Here is a 23,500-nt window from a genome sequence, read left to right as displayed (position 1 = left end):
CTTGTTGCTTCACTGTATGATTTCCTATTCTTGGTTTGAGCTTTTTGGGGGGAAGGGGGTGGATGCTGATCAGCAAAGTTCTGTGATGATGATGATGATTCTGTATGTGATTCAACGGGGAGAAGGGGCTGGGTGCGGAGATGTTCAGTTTCTCGACCGGCACTAGGAGAGACGACACACTTGTCATTAACTAAATGATTTGAAGTTTGAGAATTGGCAACACTTATTACGTCACTCGCTGCACACGGAAGTCCATTTTCACTCAAATAACTTAAAGTGTACGATCTGCCTTCTATCACCAACTTATCAAACCTCATGACTGCATATAGGTTCTGTTCTCTTGCCTGTTGCAAATAGTTCGCCAATTCCCTCCGGGTTTCGCACACGCCCCTTGAAAAGTCCTCATGCACACTAATTCCTGTTCCTCTAAATAAGCGAGCCCTTGCAAGAATCAACTGCTTGAGTTTATAGTTAGAAAATTTAACTATTATTGGTCTCTTAGACCCAGTCCCTAGCCTGTGAGCTCTATCTATATCGAAATCACCGGTGTCTATTTCCAATAGGTCCTACAAAGTTTGATTTAAAAACTATACTTACTACACAAAATTAACATTTCACTTCTAATAGCACATTTATACAGTTATCAGAGTATATTAAGATTATTCTTATGTAAATGAGTCCATTTTTGCTTCTCAAATATTTACAGTCGTATTAATCATTTTCCATGATTGACATAACTCACAGGATAATTCAGACCTCAGAAGTTGTCGTGTCTGTAACTAAACCCTAAATTTCATGTTTAAGAGATTATTTCACATTTTGCAGTTCATTTTGTATCATTTCGTGACGAAGCATGGTGGCAAAATGCACCTCAAAAATTTCAAAAACATGAAAAATTAACATAACAATGTGTTACATTTCACATTTTGTATTTTCATCAAAAACAAAATATGCATGCCCCTAAGTATTAGTATTCTTATTATTTAGTATCACCATTGTGCTATTTTTTTGGGTAATCACACCAATGGGGATGAATGGTGGTTGGTTGAAATCGAATAAAAACTTTCACAAAGGACACTATTTTTCAGGGTGGGACTCAAACTTGGTAACTTTGGTGGTTACATTGAAAGTCAACCACTTAATGTACTCGGCCACCGAGCTCACGACTAGATGGTGAGGAACATGTACTTGTTACATAATTGTAGAATAGTAATATCTAAAGGAAAGGAAATTAACATGTGTATTTATTTGTATTGCAGGTATTATAGTGCAAGTATTATTCAGATGACTGGTGTAAGTGATATTTCACTAGCTATCTGGTTAGCAGCAGTAACAGCATCTGTAAACTTCCTGTGTACATTCATTGGTTTATACCTAGTAGAGAGAGTTGGAAGAAGATCTCTTACATTAGGATCATTAGGAGGTAAGATATTTTTATTGTTGTTTTATTAGAATGTTTTCAGTCTCAAAATGATAGGCTCAGAATGCTCCAATAATTTTCAATCACTTTTGCGTACCTTCTACCATGTCTGCTTCAAATCCTCCTCTGTTTGGAATTACCAGTGCCTTCACAAGTTTATCATTATCATTAAACACATTTTATATTTTTCAAGATAAACAGACCATTGAAGTCAATGTGTCAATAGTATCTTCTGTGTTGAACTGACATTAAATTAACTGGACAGTAAGATCTGATATTGTTCGACTTTAAATGAATCTGTAGGTACTTTTGGAGAAAAAAGGGGGGAGGGGGTAGGTGTCCCATAAGTAACGTCAGATTTTACTAGAAAGAAATCCACTGCCAACATGTGTACAAGAAAACAAAGCCTGTAACTGTAGTTTTGAAAAGACAGTGACTTGTCTAGTTGATATGGTGTCTGACTTCCATGCGAGAGACCCAGGTTTGATTCCCGGGGTGGGTGATCTAAGGTCGGAATTTCACCCACCCTCAAATCGATAGGTATCTGAAGGGGGGTGGGGAGTAAAGGCAGCCAGAGTGTGGTGAGCTGATCACATCACCTCCAAAATGGCTGAGATCGAGAATATGTTGGACCCTACCCCCCATCCCCCTAAATGTGCCTTCATGGCATGGTGCTATTTGCATGGGGAACTTTACCTTTTACCTTACCTGTGAGTTCTATGGCCTTAAACTGTTTCATTCAAATTGTGGATTTCTTGGTGATACCAATACCACACCAAAGCAGACCCATCTACAAGAAGCTGCACCTAATACAATGTGCAACATGCACAACAAGCAAAATGTTGGACTTTGTGTAAATTAACTTCCTTGAATGAGAATCTACAGGCCTTGTGCACTACCAGTTTTTTCTACCTGCCAGTTGCAGGGGACTTAAGAAGTCATTTGAAGGCCCATTGCAGTTGCTTCGGTTCAACATGAGTACAAATGTCAACGTTACCAGATAGATTTCAATACACATGGAGAAATTTTATTTTATGTTAGTCATAGGGGCTTTTCTAGCTGCAATCTTGGCTATTTGCACCTGCCTCAAGATACTGGAAAACTCCCCTTAACTAAAAAATATTTCATTTTGTGTTACTATCATTGCAGTCTCTAGAACCAAAAGAATTGTAACACCAGCAAATGATGAATTGGTGAAATAGATGACAATACTCAAAAACTTTTTATACTGTAAATACTGATTTTTATGGAATTCCATGCTCCAGTGTACAGCGTAATAAAATATAATAGTGTAATACAATTGCAATGAATGAATGAGTTAAAATTTCTGGCCATCCGTGAGAAAGGTTAAAAGTGCAAGGTTGTAAAGGGACATACACAACACACTAAAAAGATAAGGAGACAGTGTAAAGGCCAGTGTTTCTAAAAAATCATTTGACAAAGACATTTGTTGAAACCTTGTCATCATCTCATCTCCCAACATGGATGACAAGGAGTTGGGAATATGAATACTCTGTCTGAGGATATTAAAATCAGCTCAATCAATAAGGATGTGCTGAACGCTTAAAACGGCATTACATACATGATACAGTGAAGGACCCAGACCTTGCAGCAAATGACAATGTGTGAGATGGCTGTCCAATGCAAAGCTACGAGGGCAATTCCGAAAAAAAAAACCTCCGTTTGGTTATCAATGACATACATTCGTAGATACAGAACTTGTATTATATACATTTGAAACTTAGAACATGACATTACTTTTCAACATAATCACCATTCAAATTAAGGTACTTGTCATAACGTTTTACAAGGTTTGAAATTCCTTCTGCAAAAAAATCTGCCGCCTGGGAATGAAGCCACCTGCTAACAGCATCGTGAAGCACATTGTCATTGTCGAAGCGGTGCGATGCAAGCCACTGTTTCATGTGCCTGAAGAGGTGGTAGTCGCTCGGTGCCAAATCTGGGCTATAGGAAGGATGACCAAAAACATCCCAGTGGAACTGCTCCAAAAGTTCTTGAGTACGTCCAGCAGTGTGCGGGCGAGCGTTATCGTGAACCAACACCCCACCGGAAGTCAGCATGCCCCGACGCTTGTTCTGGATGGCTCGTCTGAGTTGTCGTAATGTTTCACAGTAGACTTCTGAAGTGATGGTCGATCCACGCTCCATGAACTTCACTAACAGTACACCTTTCACATCCCAGAAGACTGTTGCCATAACCTTTCTGGCAGACAATGTTCGCCGAGCCTTTTTGGGTTTCTTTGGTGAGTGCGTATGTCCCCACTCCATTGATTGCTGTTTGGTTTCAGAGTTCACGTACAACACCCGTCTCATCGCCAGTCACAATTCTGTTAAGGAATTGTTCTCCTTCTTCGGCATAACGCGACAGAAAGTCCAAAGCAGAGTCCATTCTGTTTTTTTTTTGTGCTCCTCCGAAAGGAGTTTTGGAACCCAACGAGCACAGAACTTGTGGTACCCCAACTTTTCTGTCACCACCTCGTACAAAACAGTCCGAGAAAGTTGGGGAAAGTGCAGAGAAAGTTCCGATATCGTGAACCGACGGGTTTCACGGACAGTTTTGTCAATTTCCTGCATGAGTTCGTTGCTGACTACAGATGGGCGCCCACTTCTTGCCGTATCGTGCACGTCGGTTCATCCATCTTTAAACATGCGACACCATTCACGTACGACACTGTCACTCATCACGTTTGGTCCGTAAACATCACACAGTTCGCGATGAATCGCAGTCGCCGAAAGATTTTTCGCACACAGAAATCGAATTACGGCACGCACTTCACATTTGGCGGGCTTTGCTATTGGAACGTTCATTTTCAATTGTTGTAACGGACGAGTGAATTGCAACACAACCTTCTCCTTCCACTGCTCACTATCTACTGGACTACTGCACATACTGCCACAGGACTGACGTCGCTCTTCCCGGACATTTCTCGCGCATGCGCAAACGGAGGTTTTTTTCCGAATTGCCCTCGTAAGTTAAAATGGGAGAGACAGTATGAGGAATGCCATCACCATTGGTGGTCAAGAAAGGAAGAAACAAAAATATTCTGCAGGTCTCTCACTGTCAGAAAGTGGACCAGCACATCACCGTCTGCATCTGCATGATCTGGACACAGCAGAAGTAGACTTCAGCTGCAAGAGAAGGATACAGACCATCAAAGAATGTTCTGCACTGATGCCTGGAAGAGAGTGATTCCAGACTCTCGAGCACACTAATGGAATCACAACATACCCATGTAGCACATAAAGGTTGGGCCAACGTTGGTAAATGGTTATAGATTTTTTGTGCCAACGGTTGGCGAACTGTTGGTGATGTCCGCCTTGCCATCATTCTCCCAACCAACTATTTGCAAACGTTGGCCCAACTACAATGGAATAACATTGCCAACAATCTCCCAACCAAATCTATTTCCCAACGTTGGTTCAACTACAATGGAAAATTTTTCTCAACAATCCCCCAACCAAATCTATTTCCCAACGTTGGCCCAACTACGATGGAAAAACTTTGCCAACAATCCCCCAACCAAATCTATTTCCCAGCTTTGAGCTAACTACAGCGGAAAAACCTTCCCAACCATTAACCCTCAATCCAAAAACCAACAAACTATATGCGAATGTTAATACTTCTGGCACGTTTATGTTTATAATATTAAGAAATATTTTACAAATAATTGCATCACTTCTTGTAGCTATAAAATTTTATTAAATTTATGTTATTAAGACATTTTCAAACACTGCAGGAGAAAAATACAAGGAATGATAGAAAACTTATGTATTTATCTTTTATAAAAGTAAAACCTTTCTTAGCGGAGCCAAAAAGCAAAATGAATTTCACATACACTTAAATTACCTTCATACATTACAAAAAAAGTAGCAACATGCTATTGTATTTATTGAAGGGGAAAAGGTGCATGAGGTTGACAATGCAAGTGTCAAAGAACATCATACAATGTCATTTCAATAGAATAGCTTATTATTACAAAATGGAATACATACAAATGCTGATGTGTCAGCAAAATCTGGTGTAAGAATACACTTTTTATGTAAATAAGATGAGGATACAATAACTTCAGTCTTACATTCTTTTACCTTAAACATAAACAATCTACTGCTTGGAAGAGGTGAAGTGAAAATATCCAATTTGTTTATGAAAACTTTACAATTTAAATTATACAAACCATCAATTATACAATCCTTTTCAATGGAGTTTACAAGAACAACATCACCATCTTTCATTAAGAAGCAATTATCAGGTAAGGTTATTCCCACAATACAATTCTCATTTTCATTCAAAAGTATAGATTTGATGCAGTCATTCCTATAAACAGGGGAATGTTTAATACTATGGCTATTGCTGTGTTGGCCAGATTTTTCTCCTAGTCTTTTAGCTACCTGCTCCAAAGAATTTTGTGGACCACAAACCATCTTCCTAATTGTTTTCATAAAATTTTCAAATGGAAATGCAGAATATTCATCTAAAGGACCAAAATTAGAAATATCTTCAACTACATGTAATAAATTATGAAAATTGTATATCAAAAGTTCAGGAGAATAATACTCTGGAATATATTTAACGAAACAATGAAGAAGTTCATGTGCAAAATGTTGCCATCTTTCCACTTGACTAAGGTCAGTGCTGGCCAAAATGTACGGAGAAACATGCAGAACAAGAAAATGATTAAATAAATGATCTGGCAACACATCTTTCAAAACTGTAGTCCCAAAATATAACAGAAATGCTCTAAATTGAGTAGCTTTCAAAAATTTGAACAGCTTCAATGATTGTGGTTTTCTGGAGAATTCCTTTGGAGTATACTGAGCAAGGACAATAAGTCATTCAGAAATCTTCTGTGTATGCAAAGAATTCAATTTACATTTTTTTGGTCCCTTCTCTACCCATACACTAATAAGTTTTTTAACAAAACCAAGACAAACTAAATGCATCCAGTCAAGTGGAACTTGTGAAACTAAGCTTACATGCAAATCAGATAAAATGCTCCGAAACTGCTGGTGATCCTCATATTGCATGTTCTTAAAATTTGCATCTGTCCTTAGAACTAAATCATGCTCATAGTGCCATGTGGTTCTCCCCAAGTATGTTCCTTCCTGAATGCATTTCTCACAGCCAAATAATGAGTTATGAGATACAATGCACTTCAAAAATGCCCTTGCTGGAGCATCTGCTACAATGCAACTTATGAAAAATCCGTAAAGTTTATTCTCAATCAAAATACCTGTTCTTTCCAATTCAGAACACTCATTAACAATTTCAAAGAAAAAATAATTTGAAGAGCTTGGTTTTGATACCCCATAATAAATTGCAATGATAAATGGAGAATTGTTAATAGCCTGATCTAAAATTCCCAGCAAAGGCCAAAAACATTTTGTGGAACTTTTATGCAATGGAAGTCCATCAACATTAATTTTCATGGTTAAAAATTGTTTAAAATTTTCATTTTTTTTCTGCTTTTCAAAAATCCGATAATGTGGTGTAGATATTGACCCTGATGATGCCTTTTTTAGTATGTTTTCTTTGACACCAAAGTAAGCAAATGAACCTCCTGAGCATGTTCTCAAATCTATTGTTCTAGGGGTTTTAAGAAGAGTCCTTAAATCTAGAGGAAGGTCTGGCATGTAAGGTTGCAAAATATGGAGAAGATCTGTGGTTGCACTATTAGAAATATTGTATTTCTTTGCCCAAGAAATTAAATGCTCTGAAATAGGAGGTGAGTCAGTTTCCAAATCCATTACATTACCCTCACTACTGCTACCACTACATGAACTACTTGAAAAATCACACACACTTTCATCACAAGTATTGGAAACTGAACTTGTAGTCTGAACAACAGAACCACTTTGCATTATGTCTGTAGATCCTGAAACAGAAGGGACTTCATGAAATTCACTCATTATAATTTCTGCAGCTTTAGAAATGACTCGTCTCTCATGTCTTGCTGAAAAACTATCACAAGTCTTTACTTGTTTACTTATTTCTTGATGTTCCTGCAGTTGCCTTTTCCTTTCTACGTTGTTCTCGGCCACCATCTCTATCACTGAGTGTATTTCATAATCTGATGCATTTGATGTACATGAATTCCTTTGAACTGAAACTAAAAACAATTCAAACTGTTAGATCCATGGATGAGCCTGGCCTCATCTGAGATCTAACTCACTACCTTCTGAATAAAAAGTAAAGGCTCACAGAGCCAGGCTTGCTGAATTGTGGAAATGAGTTTGCACTTATGAACACTGTTTTAGTAAAAGCTGAATATTTCAGTGTTACATGAAATAATATTAGTTCTTTCTATTAAGCTAATAAGACAGCTGAAGTAAAAAAAATCTACCAAAAATAAAAATAAATAAATACAAATAAAACAACAAATACTTTTTTTTTTAAATAAAAAAAATCTTAATACATTTTTAAAATATCCTTATTAGAGGATTTTTAAAGATTTATGTAAAAGAATGCACACTGTTAATAATAAATGCTATAAAACTTTCCATCTGTACATTATTCGGATTTTACATCAAAACGTAATGGCCCTACTGTCTAATTTAGTTATGAATTGAAAAAAGAAAAAAAATAACAGCCTTCTAACTTACTTGGTACAAGTTCCATTAATTTCAAATTTCGGAGAGGTGTTTTATTGTGTTTTCCAGTCCAGTTATGACGTGCTGCCAATGTGTTAGAAAATATTTTTTTCCAGAATTCTTCGCACAATTTGCTGTACGTTCTTGCCTCCAATGAAACTCATGTACGATTCCTACAACAAAATATGAATTCAATCAAGAAGCACTGCACTGTGGAGGATTTAATGGTATACATTTTACACCCCCCTCTTCCAAAAATTCAGATATATCTGTTGCTCAGATTATTGAATTATAACTATAGCTCTTTTCAGTTCTTACGTCGTCCACTCTAGAAGCTGGCAGGGGAAGTGGGGAGCGGGGAACGTGCCGCTGACCAACCAGAGAACAGACCACCTAGCGGTGGAGCCGAGAGTTACGCAGTTGCGGGAGGAAGCTGCAGCGCTAACTTCGTTCTGCACGTTGCTGTGTTGCCAATTCACCGCGTTGCTGATGGTGTTTTGCACCAGTGTTGATTCCTGTTTGTTATGAGCAGGATGTAGGAATAACATACGTGGGAGTAATTGTTGTCGCGTCGTGTATTACCTAACTGCATTGTTTCTTCGATAAACGTGTATGTGGCATATGATGTGAAGTTTATTTGTACTCTCGTTGTTCCATAGGGAGCTTTGTGCTTATTAACGCAGTAAGCATAGGCGCCGACTCCATGGGGCTTGGGGGGGGGGGCTCGAGCCCCCCAATGTTAACGATGGGGGGGCGGCAGAGCCCCCCAAATAATTTTGCTTAAGAGTTCTAATGTATTATTTTGCTTCTCTTGTCAAGTTTACTCTGAATTGTGCCACATGAACTTAACTTTAAATACACATTTGGAATGTTCTAGACTAGACCATCACCTTTGGGGGGCTGAGACCGCTAAACCATCAACTTAGGGCGGGCTGTGACCAGAGAAAACAAAACACATGACTTATTACTATATACTAAGTATATAATTATGAGTATTGTTAAAACTTTTGCTAAAAAAAAGAGTTTCAAAAGACGATGTGCATGAACTAGGGTAGTGGATGGGACGTTCTCACATGACATTCAGAACGAGATCATTGATATATTAGGAAGATCTGTTTTGCGCTCCGTGGTAGCAGATATTAAAAGTCGAGAATATTTTGCTATTATGGTTGACGAAACTTGTGACATATCCATCCGTTGACAATCAATATTCTGCATTCAAACTGTGAATAAAAATTTTGATATTTTTGAGGAATTCATGGGCTTTTATGAGATTCCGAACACTGAGGCCAAAACTTAAAAAAGGGAGAGAGTGAGTCATTGATTAATTTATTTCAGTGATCAGAGCTCCCCCCCCCCAATAATTTTGACAAATCGGCTCCCCTGGCAGTAATTATCGTACGATGGCGAACAGGAAAGAGGGTAGTTTGTAGCCAAGGCAGGAAAATAATCAGTAGGGTTCATGGATATTATCAAAAGGAAGCAGAAAACAGTGGTCCCTTGGTAAGTGTGCACAAAGTGCAACAGAGAGTGTTGGAAGCTTTTGGAGTGAGTACGCGAACTGTGCAGCGTATTGTTAGGGAAGGCAAAGCCAGTCTTGAGGCGTCGGGTTCCACGTCATTTGAATTACCGCGCAAACGAATCAAAAGGAACAGTATCACAAAGGCAATCGACGGTTGCGATAAAGATATAATAAGAAGAATTATCCTCGGGTATTATGTAAAGGGCGAATATCCAACACTGAACAAGTTTTCGCTGATTTGCATACACAAATAAGCTTTCAGTGGGGAGTTTCGTCGTTGTGGAGGATACTGAAGTATATGGGGTTCAAGTACAAAAAGAGCAATGACGGTAGACGATTTCTGATGGAGAGAGCCGATATAGTTACAGCCAGAGTAACGATTTTGCCAAAAATGGATCTTCTAAAAAATAAGGAACCTTTGCCTTATATAGGAATTTCATTTAGATGAAACGTACATACATCAGAATTACGGTCCAACGAAAAATTGGCAAAATAAAGAGGGTACATGGGGTTTAAAAGTGGCCATGGGTAAAGGTGGACGCATTATTGTTTGTCACGTAGGTTCCAGTCACACTGGTTTTCTACAGTAATGTAAATTAGTTTTCAGTGGTTTTTGCAGTTTTTAGATCCGCTTGACGAAAGGAACATCAAAGACGCAGTGATTGTAATGGACAATGCTATAGCTACCATTCGGTACAGTTGGAAAGAATTCCTACAATGTATACACTTGATATCGTACACTTATCGGTATTCTACAAGATGGGGATAATATGCATTCTCAGGCCATACGCGAAGAATGGGACGTCTGTATTTCATGGTTCTTTCGATTTCAACTTGCCTTTCCCGCTACTCTGACATGGCAACGCAGCAGTCTCTCTCTCTCTAACCAGCCTGTCTCGTTGCCCTGGATAGGTCGTTTCCCCGCTCTCCACTTACCCTGCCAGCTTCTAGAGCGCACGCCGTAACAACTGAAAAGAGCTATAGTAAGAAAACTGAAACACTTTGTCAATTTGCAAGATTTTTTCAGTGAAACTTATATTGATGTAAAAGGAAGCACATGGAGTTTAGGATGTAATTCATATCTCTTAAATTACAACACACCACTCTGAGCAAACAGTATAAGCTATAGTTAATTATGGTGAAAATGTTAACTACTCAAAACAAAAAAAAAGTTTGTCATTAATAATTTCACTTGCAGAAATATTACAGGAATATGTCAACTTACCATCTGCTTCATGTGCTCAGGAGAAGAAAGTAACCACTCTTCCACCCTCTGAATGCCATCCTCTGTTTGACAAGGAAGCTTTAGATTTTCAGGCAAGGGCTGATTTGAGGATATCAATGTTGGATTCAAATTTTCCAAAATAAGATTCTGATTTTCATGTATTTCTAACAGTCTATTCTCAATTTTTGCTAGATGACGTGAAATAACAGATAAACTACTCCCATGAAAATGGCAATTTGCAATGCTCTTGTCTGACCCAGATGTAGATTGTAGAGCCAAGGTTGCTTTGCCTTTAACTAGAATGAAGATGCCAGTAAAAGCAAAAACATCAATTACTTGCAATCAGTACATACATATTACAAATTGAAATAGGAAACTAGCTACAGTGTGTTGTTGTACAGTTACAAACATGTCAGTGTATCTTCCGTCATCAGCAAATGTTCAAAATTACTTTTAAAACTGCACATAAATTCGCATTACATGCAACACCTGTTTCCAGTTTTATGTCCATGAGAACAGTACAAAAATGAAAACACAAGGAATTAGTTGGCGATGTTATACACTGAGTCATTAATAAAATATGAAATTTAAATTCCTAATACTTTAGTGACATTAATATGAATATTTTTTAAATTTCAAGAAAAAACACAACTTACTTGTATGTCCTGCTTTTTCATTTTCGTCGATCAAATTTACATTCACACTCATTATTCTGTTCTCCAACTGGATGATTAACAGATTGAGATGCATGTGCACTTGAAATATCTAGTGGTAAGGGCAATACCAGTGGTCTCTCAGGTGAAATACTCTTTTTTGTTACTTTTCTGGACTGATAATTTGTCTCCTCTTCGTCACTACTTTCACTGCTATACAGTAATCTGTTTCTTTTCCTTTTCCTTTTTTTAAGATCTCCTTCTTCTGTCATGCACAATAATTCTGATTCACTTTCATCTTCCTTCAGTTTCTCCCTAGCCTTCAAAATGTCACCTAAAAGATGATTCATTTTATGAAAAATATAGACATTGACAAAAAAGATATAATGGCAGGTGAAAATAACTTCACAAACTTCTTGATTTTGTAAATTTTATGAAAGTAATTCTCCACTTTCATGATTGTTCTAGTAAAGAATGAATGCTACAATTTTGATAATTTTAGTTGCAGTCTAGTAATTATGACCTATAACACTGATGTTTTATCTTAATAACCTCTTGCTTTAAAAATTAATTTCCAAATTTTGAAGTTTTTTTAACCTGTTTCTTTGTTCTATAATTATAATGTACGGCCATCACTAAGAATACATATTTTACATGACATATTAGTTAAAAAGATTCATGTATAAATAAAAAAAATGTTTTATCATCAAAATTAACTTGGGCTATACACACATGCTATAAAAATGTTTGAATGAACATAATGGAAGAAAACATATTTTATAAAGACATAATATAGTGGCTGTAAATATTGTATATATCACTAACACAAATAATAGTATAGTGGAACCACAAGCAAAGAAACATGTGCAGACCCGCGACTCCCATGCACCGTACTCCTGCATGGAGTGGCAGAGTAAAGCATGCTTTCTTATGGCCTGAGCTAAACGGAAGAAGGGAAAGCGGTGTGGACACTTTTCGGCGAATGTTTTTTTTTCCTTGTGGCCACTATATAGTATTTTAAATATTACTAATCTGAACTGTAAAATATTTTCTTCACTGGACAAAGTTGCCACTGTTCATTTGGGCCACTGTTTTCCTTATTCAATAGGCATCTATTGAACTGTGAAGATAACTTATGAGGAGGCCAAAATGTTTATTTTTTTCTTGGAGTAAGCCATTCTTCTCTCACCAGTCCCAAACCACCACCACAACCACTGCCAAACTCCACAACATGGAACATTCCTTTAAATAATAACCAATCAAAAATTATTTAAACAGGGGGTAAAATAACTTGATCAACATTCGATCCATTCCTATTTCTTGATATCAAGGTTTCATCTAGAAAAGCTTCAACAGTGTCACATAGCCAGCTCATAACAAAGATTGAATTATTTGTTGTTGAGAAATATACATCACGAATTCTCACTTGGTAACTTTAAATGTATACAAAATGAATTTTCACAGTGAAAACTATCTACATGAAATTATTAATTTTCTATGTGATAAATGCTGGACTGTTCTTTACCATGCATTCTGAATTTAATTATACAAACTAATTCCTCTGATATAAAAAGTACTGTCTCCACTAAAATATTAAAAAAAAAAATAGCCCGCTTGCCATGCAAAACAACTTAGGAACAAAATCAATCAAAAAAGTCAAAATTGATTGTGTAGCCTTTACATGGACTTTCACACTTGTACACTGCACACAAATAAAATATAAAGGCATTACATGGGTCATTTACATGTCAGGGCACCTTCAGGACTACCTAGTTTTGTGCATGGTTTCTTCATTTAGTATACTGCTTTGAATTTACATTTTACTATAGTATACTGCTTATCACACTTGAAACAGAACATGGCTCTGCACTGGCTATTGTATACCACACTGTGTATAATAGTCTGATATTTATTAAATAGGGCTATCAAACATGTTTATGAGAATAACATAACAAATAACGAGTTTGACACATCATTTAAGAAATGTGTATGGTACTTGAATTTCTTAAGTGTGATTACAAACTCATTCTTCTCCGAATTATTCATGAATTTCATACCTAACGATTCAGTGTATTTTACTCAAAAAAGAAGAGTGGAAATGAAAAATATTGTGTTTGATGGGTAACAGTTCAGATTGTTTTATGATTATTTCAAATTCTCCTAACAGGAAGACTAATTATCGTAGAATTTTGGCAATCATTATCACATGAAATTTGAATCTTTCTTAACGTAATGAGTACTGTTTGGGTTTATTTATGTTGAAAAAATTTACTAAAAATTACATTAAGCAAGCATGTGAGCATGACAACCTACTGTGTGGGAATTAATGTATAAGTAGATCGAAAGGCCCAAGTTCCTTTTGTTTTATTGCGATTTCATCATGCTACGAATGCAATTTTTACATGGTTCAATTTCGATGTACGTCTGTTAACACATACTGCGGAGTTTTAGCGATTACTTAAGGTTTTGTTCAATACATGCTTTCATGGTTAAGTTAGGTTTGGTGCCCTTAGCATTAACATAAAGTCCCTAAATGTATTATATTAAGGTTCCGATTTACTTCTTCATTCATTCCCATGCTTCTACGATATTTACTGTCGCTTGTCGATGGAGAATATCTTGTCCATGAGAAATGCGTAAGGTATTAATTTTTTATTATATATATATATATTATTATTTAACATAACTTCTTTCGAGTCCAAACAGTGCTCATTAGTTTTAAGGAAGGTTCAAATTTCGTGTGACAATGATTTCCAAAATTCTACGATAATTAGTTTTTGTTCTAGGAGAAATCATAAAACAATCTGAACTGTTACCGATCGAAAGCTTAGAAGAATGCATTTAGAGACTTTATTTTAATTGTAGACTTGTGGGAATTAATGTATAAGTAGATCGGCGAGTGCTGTCACGTGTACGAGATATATTTAATTTTCTTCTTGTTCTGCGACTTATTGGTGCAGAGAAAAAATAGCAGAATTTATAAGAAGAAGCATAGTTTATACGCGTTATTCAGCGTGGTAAAATATATAGTTGAGGAGTTGTTACTATTTCTGTTCGAATTTTCGTCGCGGCGAGGAACGATGAATGATGATGATGATCATCATCATCTTCGTTAGGAAGTAGCTGTTTTATACTGCCAGTGTTTCAATGTTTCTTGCAGTGTTGTCAACTTCTGATATATAAAGTTCACTAGTTGTGAATTCTTCCAGATAAAGTTCCTCTAGAGAACGAGGGATATCCGCTTGCACTCCTGAATGTAACATTATCTTCCTCTGTACGTGGTCGATCGAGAGTTACCGTTTGTGGTTTGTAAAGTTTCATCCTGACCGATGCTGCCTTTTGTTCAAACCATTTTCCTTGCTTGATCCCTTCAATTCTGTAATGGTTTTTGTCAAGTCGCTCGATTACTGTGAAGGGGACTTCGTACTTGCCTGAAAATGCTTTGGACGTCTTTGATAAGCGTCGATCGTTCCACAAAAGTATTTGATTGCCACATTTAAATGCTGCTTGAGAATAGTGAGGATCAAGCCGTGCCTTGTCAGTTCTGTGGCTTTTGAGGAGATTATCTTGTGCAAATCGACGTGAAAGCTTCATGTGTTCCAGCCGTTCATAATTGCTCACATGCTGCGGCGGAGTTTGAAAAATCGCATCCGGTAAGGTGCGGGGATGATAACCCATCAGTAAATAGGTAGGTGAGTACCGTGCAGATGAATGCGGTGTGTTGTTGATAGCTGAGACCACTGTTGGTAAGAAATTGGACCAATTATTGTGTTTGGCATTGACATAAAATTTGATCATTCCTTCCAGCGTTTGTTGCGTTTTTTCAACTAACCCAAGGCGCTGATGAAATCCTGGGCTGACAAAGCTTAGTTCAATTTGGAATTTGTTGGCCAATTCTTTGAATAAATCTGAAGTTTGACCTGGAAGTTGGTCCACTATGATTTTCTCTGGAAAGCCAAATGGTAATATGATTTTCGTGTACAAAAAATCCGCCAGAACTTCAGCAGTGAGAGAATGTGTCGGTGCGGCTACTACGTAACACGTGGCTGCGTCAGTGCACATGATCACGTAGCGATGTCCCTCTGGTCCTGATGTGACATATGGACCACATTGGTCCAAGGCGATAATTTGGAAAGGTGTCAGAGAAGTCCTTGTGTGTAGTTCAAAGTGCTTTGGTTGGCGGGACTGCTTAAGTCGTGCACACTGTTCACATTCTTTGCATTTCTTGTAGATGAAGGATTTCTGAGAAGGAAAATAATAACGATCCTTCGCATAGGCATATGTTTTATAGTATCCAAAATGGTTGAGAGCGTGTGGAGAAGAGTGCACTTGTTCGAACCATATATCTTGTAATGCATGTGGGATGCAAGTCAGTAGCCTTTCTTGTTTGTCTGAACTTTGGGTCCTCCTGTGAATAATATCATCTAGGAGACGGAATTGCTGGCTGGTTCTGTCATATTTAGGGTCGGCTTCTTTACTTCCAATTAAATGTAGGTAAATATTTTTGAGAAAAAGGGTCTGCTTGTTGTTCTTTGGCAAGGTCAAATTCACGTGTTCTCAAAACAGATACAATTTCATCTTCCAGGAGAGGAGAAAAAGCTTCATCTTGGATCCTCGTGTTACGGCTAATGGCGTCCGAGGCACTGTTGTCTGTTCCCTTTAGATGTTGAATGACGAAATCGTAGTCGGACAGAAATTGTGAAAAACGCCAAAGGCGGCCTTTGAGGGTAGTTGATTGTCGTAAATTTTGAATACATTTGGAATGTGTAATGTGTAATATAAATCTTTTGAAAAGGATGTAGTGTCGGAATGCTTTTAAAGCAAAAATTATGCCTGAGAGTTCTAACATGTTTATATCTTGTTCGCTTTCCTTATCATTTAGTATCCTGCTTGCATATGCAATCGGCTTAACATTTCCTTGGGGTCTTCGTGAGCAATGACAGCCCCTAGAGCTATTTTGCTACTGTCCGTGTATATGTGAATAGGAAGAGAGGGATTGTATCTGGCTAATACTGGGCTTGTGATTAGTGAATGCTTTAAAGCATTGAATGCCTCGTTTTGTGCTTCTGTCCATCGAAATTTTCTCTCCTTCTTCAGCAGTTGTGTAAGAACTGATGCATGTTTGGAAAAATGTGGAGAGTAACGACGGGAAAAATTTGCCACGCACAAAAATTGGCATAAAGTCTTCTTGCTTGTAGGTGTCGGATACGACTTAACAGTTTCTAGCATCTTAGGTGAAATAGCGCATCCTTTTTCGGATAAATGGTGTCCAAGATAGACAATATCATCGTACAGGAATTTTGCCTTTTTAGGAGCCAATTTTAATCCAGCGAGCCTAAGTCTTTCAAAAGTGTGACGCAATATCTTCAAGGAAGTGGGTATGTCGTCAGAGACTGCCAGGAGATCATCTGCATAGAAGAACATATGGCGGTTGTCAACGACGTTGAGGGCTAAATTCAGCGCTATCGCTAACACTGTTCCCGATGTGACAAATCCTTGTGCGGCATAATTAAAAGCGTAAGTCCCCATCTGCGGCACTTGAAAACTCACTTTTTCACGGCTACTTGGTGTGAGGCGTATCTGAAAATAAGCCGAGAGGATGTCCATAGATGAATAATATTTGAAACCTGCCGCCCTCTCTACGATGTCTATGAGATGAGGTGCTGGAAAACTTATCTTCTTGGCGACGGCGTTGATTCGACGAGCGTCGAAGCAGACGCCGTACGTTTTATTTGGTTTCTTCACAAGCAAAATAGGAGAATTCCAGCGTGGCGCTAAAATAGGAGAAACGACACCATGTTGTAGCAGTTTCTTGATTTCTTGTTGCATGATTGGAAGTGTATGGGGTGGTATCCTGTGGGGTCGAGTGTACACTGGAGGCGAATCTCCTGTATCGATATCCAGTTCATACAGGGTGCAACTTCCTATATCGTCCTCTTTCCAACTAAAGACATCAGCGAACTCATGTGTCAGTTCTAGTAGTTTATCTCGGTCTTCTTCACAGACGTTGGGGTTGATGTCGATCTTCGTTTTGTCGAAGTTGTTCCGAGATTCAGAAATGCGCTTTTGGAGTTCTTCATTTTCCTTCAAAAAATGTCGATGTGGCTTCCTATCGTCGCTGTTATTTTCCTTTAGTGGGTTCCAGATAGGTTCCGTCCTTGCCTCGGTAGGACCGTTTGTGTCTCCCGTTTCCTGCTGGCCAATTATTTCCAAGACAGCATCAGCTTTCCCTATGGTCGTAAATGTTGGAATGGTAACTGGATCATTGGAAAAATTTGTAATGAGGACGTGTGGTTCGTGTTCATGCATGAGGGAGGTGGGGATGCAAGTTCCTTTAGGGGATGAAAATCTGGGAATGGGGTTTAATATATGGCTACTATCGTTGGTTGTGCAATTTAGAAGCTGTACTTTTACCACTGCTTGTTCTCTAGGGTTTAGTTTTACTTCCTCCTGTGTTGTGTAGGTGGGTTGGATACACTGTTCTAAATGTTCCGTGGCGATTTTGGATAATTTGTGTACTTGTTCCTGAGCATTCTTTTCTCTTTGCATTTCCAGAAGCCAAAACGAGTAATTTGCAAGGTTCGTCTACTTGTGTCTATGACGGCTCTATGTGCTGTTAGAAAATCATTTCCCAAAATGTTGAGGTTCCCTGACCCTTCATACAGAAGTGCCGTGTGCAGAAAAGGTTGATCGGCCAATTTGAAGTGTAAGTCGGTTTCGTTTGTTAGTGAAAATTTTGAATTGTTAAAAGCACTTAAGACATGAAATTTCTGTTTTACCTTGATATTTCGAGGTAAGTCTTGCCTGTTCATGACAGTTGTGGTACTACCTGAATCTAAAAGCATTGGTATTTGCTTGTTTCCTACAGTTATGTCAACGAAGAAAAGGTTGTTGATTTTTGTTAGAGGAAGTGTGATTTTCTGAAATTTTTCTGAAATTCCAGCGTTACCTTCCTGTGCACTGGCAAGTGAAGTAACAAGATTACGATTTTGCTTCTGTTTAGGTTTCTTCTTTCTCGCATGTCGTCCTTTCATTTCATCTGTACATTCGGAAAACGAAAACAGCTGTTTGAATTCGCCTTCAAATATCTCTTTGTCAGAATTTGCATGAGTGCAAAACGTAATACAGTCTATTTCATCAGGATGTTCTTCTAAAAATTGCTTCGCACATGAAAGGGATATATTGGCTGCGGCTGCTGAGTCGAATCCGAAAGCACCTGTGGCTAGGTGTGGGAAAGTAATGGATCTTTGGCCTAAAGCTAAGAGTAAATTTAGGCAATTAACATAGCATTTTCGCAAAATTTCAGGGTCCTTGTTGTTTGGAGTGACGGAATGAAAAATATAATTAGCAGATAGATTTTATGCTGGGGTAACTCTGACGTCACCAGGCTGTGTTTTGTTGAAGATTTGAAGTTCATCGTCCAGTTGCTGTCCGCATGCTCTAGAAAAAGCTAAAGCTACTCCGCCGATAGGTAGAAAATCAAGGTTGCAAGCTGAAACCAAAACATTTGCATCTGCTTTTGTGATATCAGCTGTTATGATGTTAATCTTGCTCGTGTGCGACAACAACCTGTGTTGTACTTTGCTCTCGGTTTCAGCGGGAGCCGTATCGCTCGAACTCTGTTCGGTCGTCTGTGAGCACTGAGCTTCGTGCTGAGGAGAGAAAAATTTCTCGACTTCTTTAAGTAATTGAGAGTGCTGAGCGGCATATCTGATGAATTGAACGCCCTTTGCTTGCAAGCTGGAATGTGCTGACTGCTGCCTAGAGTTCAATTCCCTACGTACCTGATTTCTAAGATCGTCGTGATCTTTACGGAGAGCAAGAGTCATGGAGACTAAATTTTGTAAGACACATACGTTACCCTGTAATGCATCAAAAATGCCTTGTTGATTTTTAGAGAGCTGGTTGTGAACAATTTGTGATTCTGATATATGTGACGTCAAAGCAGGGTCTCTTAGCACTGTGTTAGGCATAGCTCTAACTTGCAAGAACGGATTGTTTGCACTAAATGTATCGAGGGCGGTGAAATTGTTTCTCGCATGCGAATCCCTGAGAACTTCTTCCGCGGCTTTAATGAGCTCCTCGTTGGGAAATTTTGTGACTTCAGAAAACATAGTGATTGTTTCAATTGACGTGATTATTTTAATTTACTTATTGAAGGGGGGGCCCGGTAGCTATTTTGCCTATACTACGACAAAACCGGCACACTAACCACCATGTTACGTTTAGGCCGTTCGCCGGCTTAAACTGCTTGGCTGCAAGAGGATGTGTGTATGAAGAATGGAATACATTACTCTCATTGCTCTTTACCAATATTTAATAGAATCGCACAAGTGAGGGGGGGCAGATCACGCACGAGCCAGCAAGATATCTAAACACTGACAATGATAAAACCCAAAGTGTCACCACTGTACCTGATTTCCTTCGCGGTTCCTCGGTTGAGTCACGACGTGGCGCTCTATCGGTCCATTGAAGGTGTCCTCAGTGGGTTTGCCCAAAGCTTTTAAATGGACCGACTTAACACTGTCACTCGCAACACACCTCGCGCTTCGCTCCCTCGACCAAGACTCCTCCGGCAACCTCTCGTCACCCGGGGACTGCTGGCGTTTTTGATTACACAGCATTTTATTTCCGGCTCGTGACAATATGTGTTAGCAGAAGTAAATCGAAATGAAACCATGTAAAAATTGCAATCGTAACATGACAAAATCACAATAAAACAAAAGGAACTTGAGCCTTACTGGCAACCATTGAAAGAGACGAAAAATACTCTTTCAACACTCTTTGTTGAGTTTGACCTTAGGCTGTGTGATTCATATTATCTCTCGAAAAAATCGCCAATGTTTCTCATTATGCATAACAAGGAAATAATTTCAATTACAATTAAGAGACTAGGTTTCTAAACATGTCTAATAATGAAATCCGGGAGAAAATGTAGATACATACGTATAATGCTATTTTGAGTACATTCTTAAAAATCTAACCATTACCAAAAACTGCCTCGGAATGCATAACTTTCATAACTATGTAAATATGAATAACTCTGCAAGTAATTTATAACACTACTTTTCATTATCTGTACTGTTATGGAACTAAATCAGTGTGTCACTTACCTTTCTCAACGTTGTTTTCTGTAAAGAAAATATAAACTCGTCAAAAATGAAGCAAACCTCTAGAATCCCCCCAAGTACTCCAGTCACGTGCCATCACAGTCACAATCGACTTTCAAAACACACATCGATTATACGTATTTCGATATAAATCTTGATGTGAAAATATTATATTTTAAAATTTCTCCGAGGGATGAACAAATCAAAGAACACTCCATCGTTTTTACGTTTATATTTATCTAAATTCATTGGGAATGTTCTAATCTAATGTTGCTAATCTTTTGCGGTAGCAGCCCGAGGCTCGTTGTGACCTAAAAGAATTTCGTCCATCATTTGGTTGCCCTAAGTTTTACATTGTAGCGCAATAGAAATTGATTTCGCACTAATCATTAGCATTAGGTAAGTGTGGGACGGGAAATTTTTGGTAGGAACGGAACAATTTTTTGGTCACGACTTTCGGGATGGAAAAAATTCACCATTTTCCTAGTAAATCCAAAATTTTTCGGGACGAAAAATATTTTATTTTTCCCGACACTTCATAAAACTGAAATTTTACACGCTGTTTCTCCGTCGAGTGATTGTTTAACAACTTCTAGAACAAAAACTAGTAATTTTAAGAAGTTTCAAATACTTATTGTGCAGAAAACACTGAGAATTAGCCACTTTAAAAAAATGATAATTCCTACTGCTCGTGATCTTGAAATGTTAGGAAATCATTTCCCAAACCCGGGATCGGGACGAGATTTTTTCCTGATCGCAATCCCGACTTTTTGGGATACCGCACGCCCTTTCCCAAATAACATATAATGAGGCACATATGCAAGGAGGGGTCTCAGGAGACGAGCGCCGGAACTTTTGTGGTTTCCACTAGGCAAAAAACATAATTTTTGCCTTCATCTGTCTATACAACCATAAATAAGTTGTGCTTAGTCCCATGGGAAAACAAAAATATGCATCCGTTCCTGAATCTGCTGTCCATAAATTGGAAGAAATAGAGCAAGAATTAAATTAGGCTATATGTAGAATTAGAAAATTAGAAAGCTGATGTTATGTGCGATTGGAGTCCTTAATTGCTGCACTGAGTACTGCAGACCACTAGGGGGCTAGTGGTCAGCTTGCAGGTCCACTGGGATGTGCAATCAAAGTGTGGGCAGCCTCTTGGACATACAACATGAAATAATTCAGGGCATCAGTTGGTGGTAATGTTGATGCAAGGTGAACATCGAGTTCATCATTGAGGAGAGCTAAATCTGACTCATCACAGAATTGTTCCAAAATGCAAACCTGGTTTCTGTAAACATAGAGCCCCTCAAATTATGGTAAGAATTGAAATCGCCTAAAGAACCACAGGAGTAGGAAGTTGGTTGTATGAGGAGCGTGTTAACTTCGTTTCATAAAATGTATTGAGCACAATACGATCTCACTTGTTGAGTCTCACACTTTCAGCTGATCATGACTTGAGCATGATGAGATGAAATAAATGAAGGGACAATCACAAGCACACATAGACAAGAAACAAGTCACACGGAGGAGTATATTGGCCATGAGTCCAGATGCCAGAGCCTCAGTAGTCTGCAATAATGCAGTCCAGGGTGTACTATGTGGAAGGGAGGTTGACATTAGGCTGCTTATAGGAAAGTCACCCTTCAACACAGCCCATTTGGTATCACTTGGTTCATAAAGTTTTCTAACACTGAAGAAAACTAACTTTAGATATTGATTTTCTGAATTTCCTTTGATTAATCAAGTACATGCTTTCTTGACTCAAATGCTCCTTTGAGCAGTGCATGTTTTTAGAATCAAAAAGTTTGCATCAGTGATTGCATTACTCATGAAATTGGAGTCACAGCATAGCTGAAATGAAAGTTCACTCCGTAATGTAGGCGGATCTTTGTTAGTTTGCAGGGCCTTCAGATATCCATGGGCTTTTGATGCTTGGAGCAGCAAAACCCATGTGCATGGTTCTTACTTGCTGACACATTAGGTGAAAGGAGGAGGAAATGTGGCTCAGTGTTATTTAATCTTCAGGGCTCTGATACCAATCCTTCAGCATCAAAGCAAGGAAATCCCAAACTCCTCCCTCCCTCAATATCATTAAGGTTTTTGAAGAAGTTCTTTTTAGCCCGCTTTGAGCTCAGATAGGCTAATTGAGACTGGACGTACAGTTTAAAGTAAGATTCAAACCACTATGTGCCTCCTCTGGGGATTGAACCTGGAACCCCTTGATTACAATGTGACAGTGTTACCAGTACATCATTGAGGAGACCCATTAAGGCTCTGAAGAAAGTGTTGTTTTTTTCCTTCTTTCTTTATTTATTTAGTGGGACGAATGCTAGTCAGAGAGTGCAAGATCTATGAAGTGTGCTGAGTAAGAGTTTGTTCCCTTTCAACTCCCAGAGTTGTGACTTGTGTTGAATGAGTTATGTGAATAGGTGTATGTTCTCCAGTAGCTACATTCACCATGTGTTGATCAACACCAGGTACTTTTTGACCAAAGCTTCATATATTCACTTCAGCTCCTGAGAGTAAAGCATGTCAATAATGCCCTGGCCATCTGGTTCCACGACCAGGCACGTCTTCCAGAAGTTGTCTAGTGTCCATCCACTGGGTCCACATTTAAAGGTCATGGCAAAATATCAATTTCTCATCACACTTGATAATTTGCTTGATGAAGCACTGGCATATCAGATTTTCCAGTAGCTGGTTGCAAGCTTTATTCTTCCTCTGGGCTTGAGCAGAGGTTAATTCATGGGTTACTACTCAACAGCTCCTGTAGACATTGCCACACTTGACTGCTGTCAAGTAACTGTCAATGAACTTGGAAGCTCCAAACTTGTCTGGCAATTTGTGGGTGCTCATTGTCAGATTGACCTCCAGTGCTTGGCACACAAGACTCATCTTTGATGGTGGCGTGTTTACCCTCTCTAAAACATTAAACATACTTCAATGTGTGATGTGATTT

At 38.4% G+C, this 23,500-nt stretch overlaps 1 protein-coding gene across 1 annotated transcript in view; it reads left to right on the top strand.

Moving 5' to 3' along the window:
* LOC145983661 (proton myo-inositol cotransporter-like) overlaps window positions 1–23,500 on the top strand; it is a 187,469-nt gene that overhangs the window by 108,829 nt on the left and 55,140 nt on the right. The window contains exon 6 of the mRNA XM_083116720.1: window positions 1,260–1,423. Within this exon, the coding sequence (XP_082972846.1) occupies window positions 1,260–1,423 (164 nt within the window). The remainder of the gene's footprint in view (window positions 1–1,259; window positions 1,424–23,500) is intronic.

This window comes from Lepisma saccharinum, chromosome 2, assembly GCF_977018435.1.
Source record: "Lepisma saccharinum chromosome 2, izLepSacc3.1, whole genome shotgun sequence".
In the NCBI taxonomy this organism is placed as follows: domain Eukaryota; kingdom Metazoa; phylum Arthropoda; class Insecta; order Zygentoma; family Lepismatidae; genus Lepisma; species Lepisma saccharinum.
The sequence above is the reverse complement of the archived record's forward strand: the minus strand, read 5'-3'. Positions and strand labels throughout refer to the sequence as shown.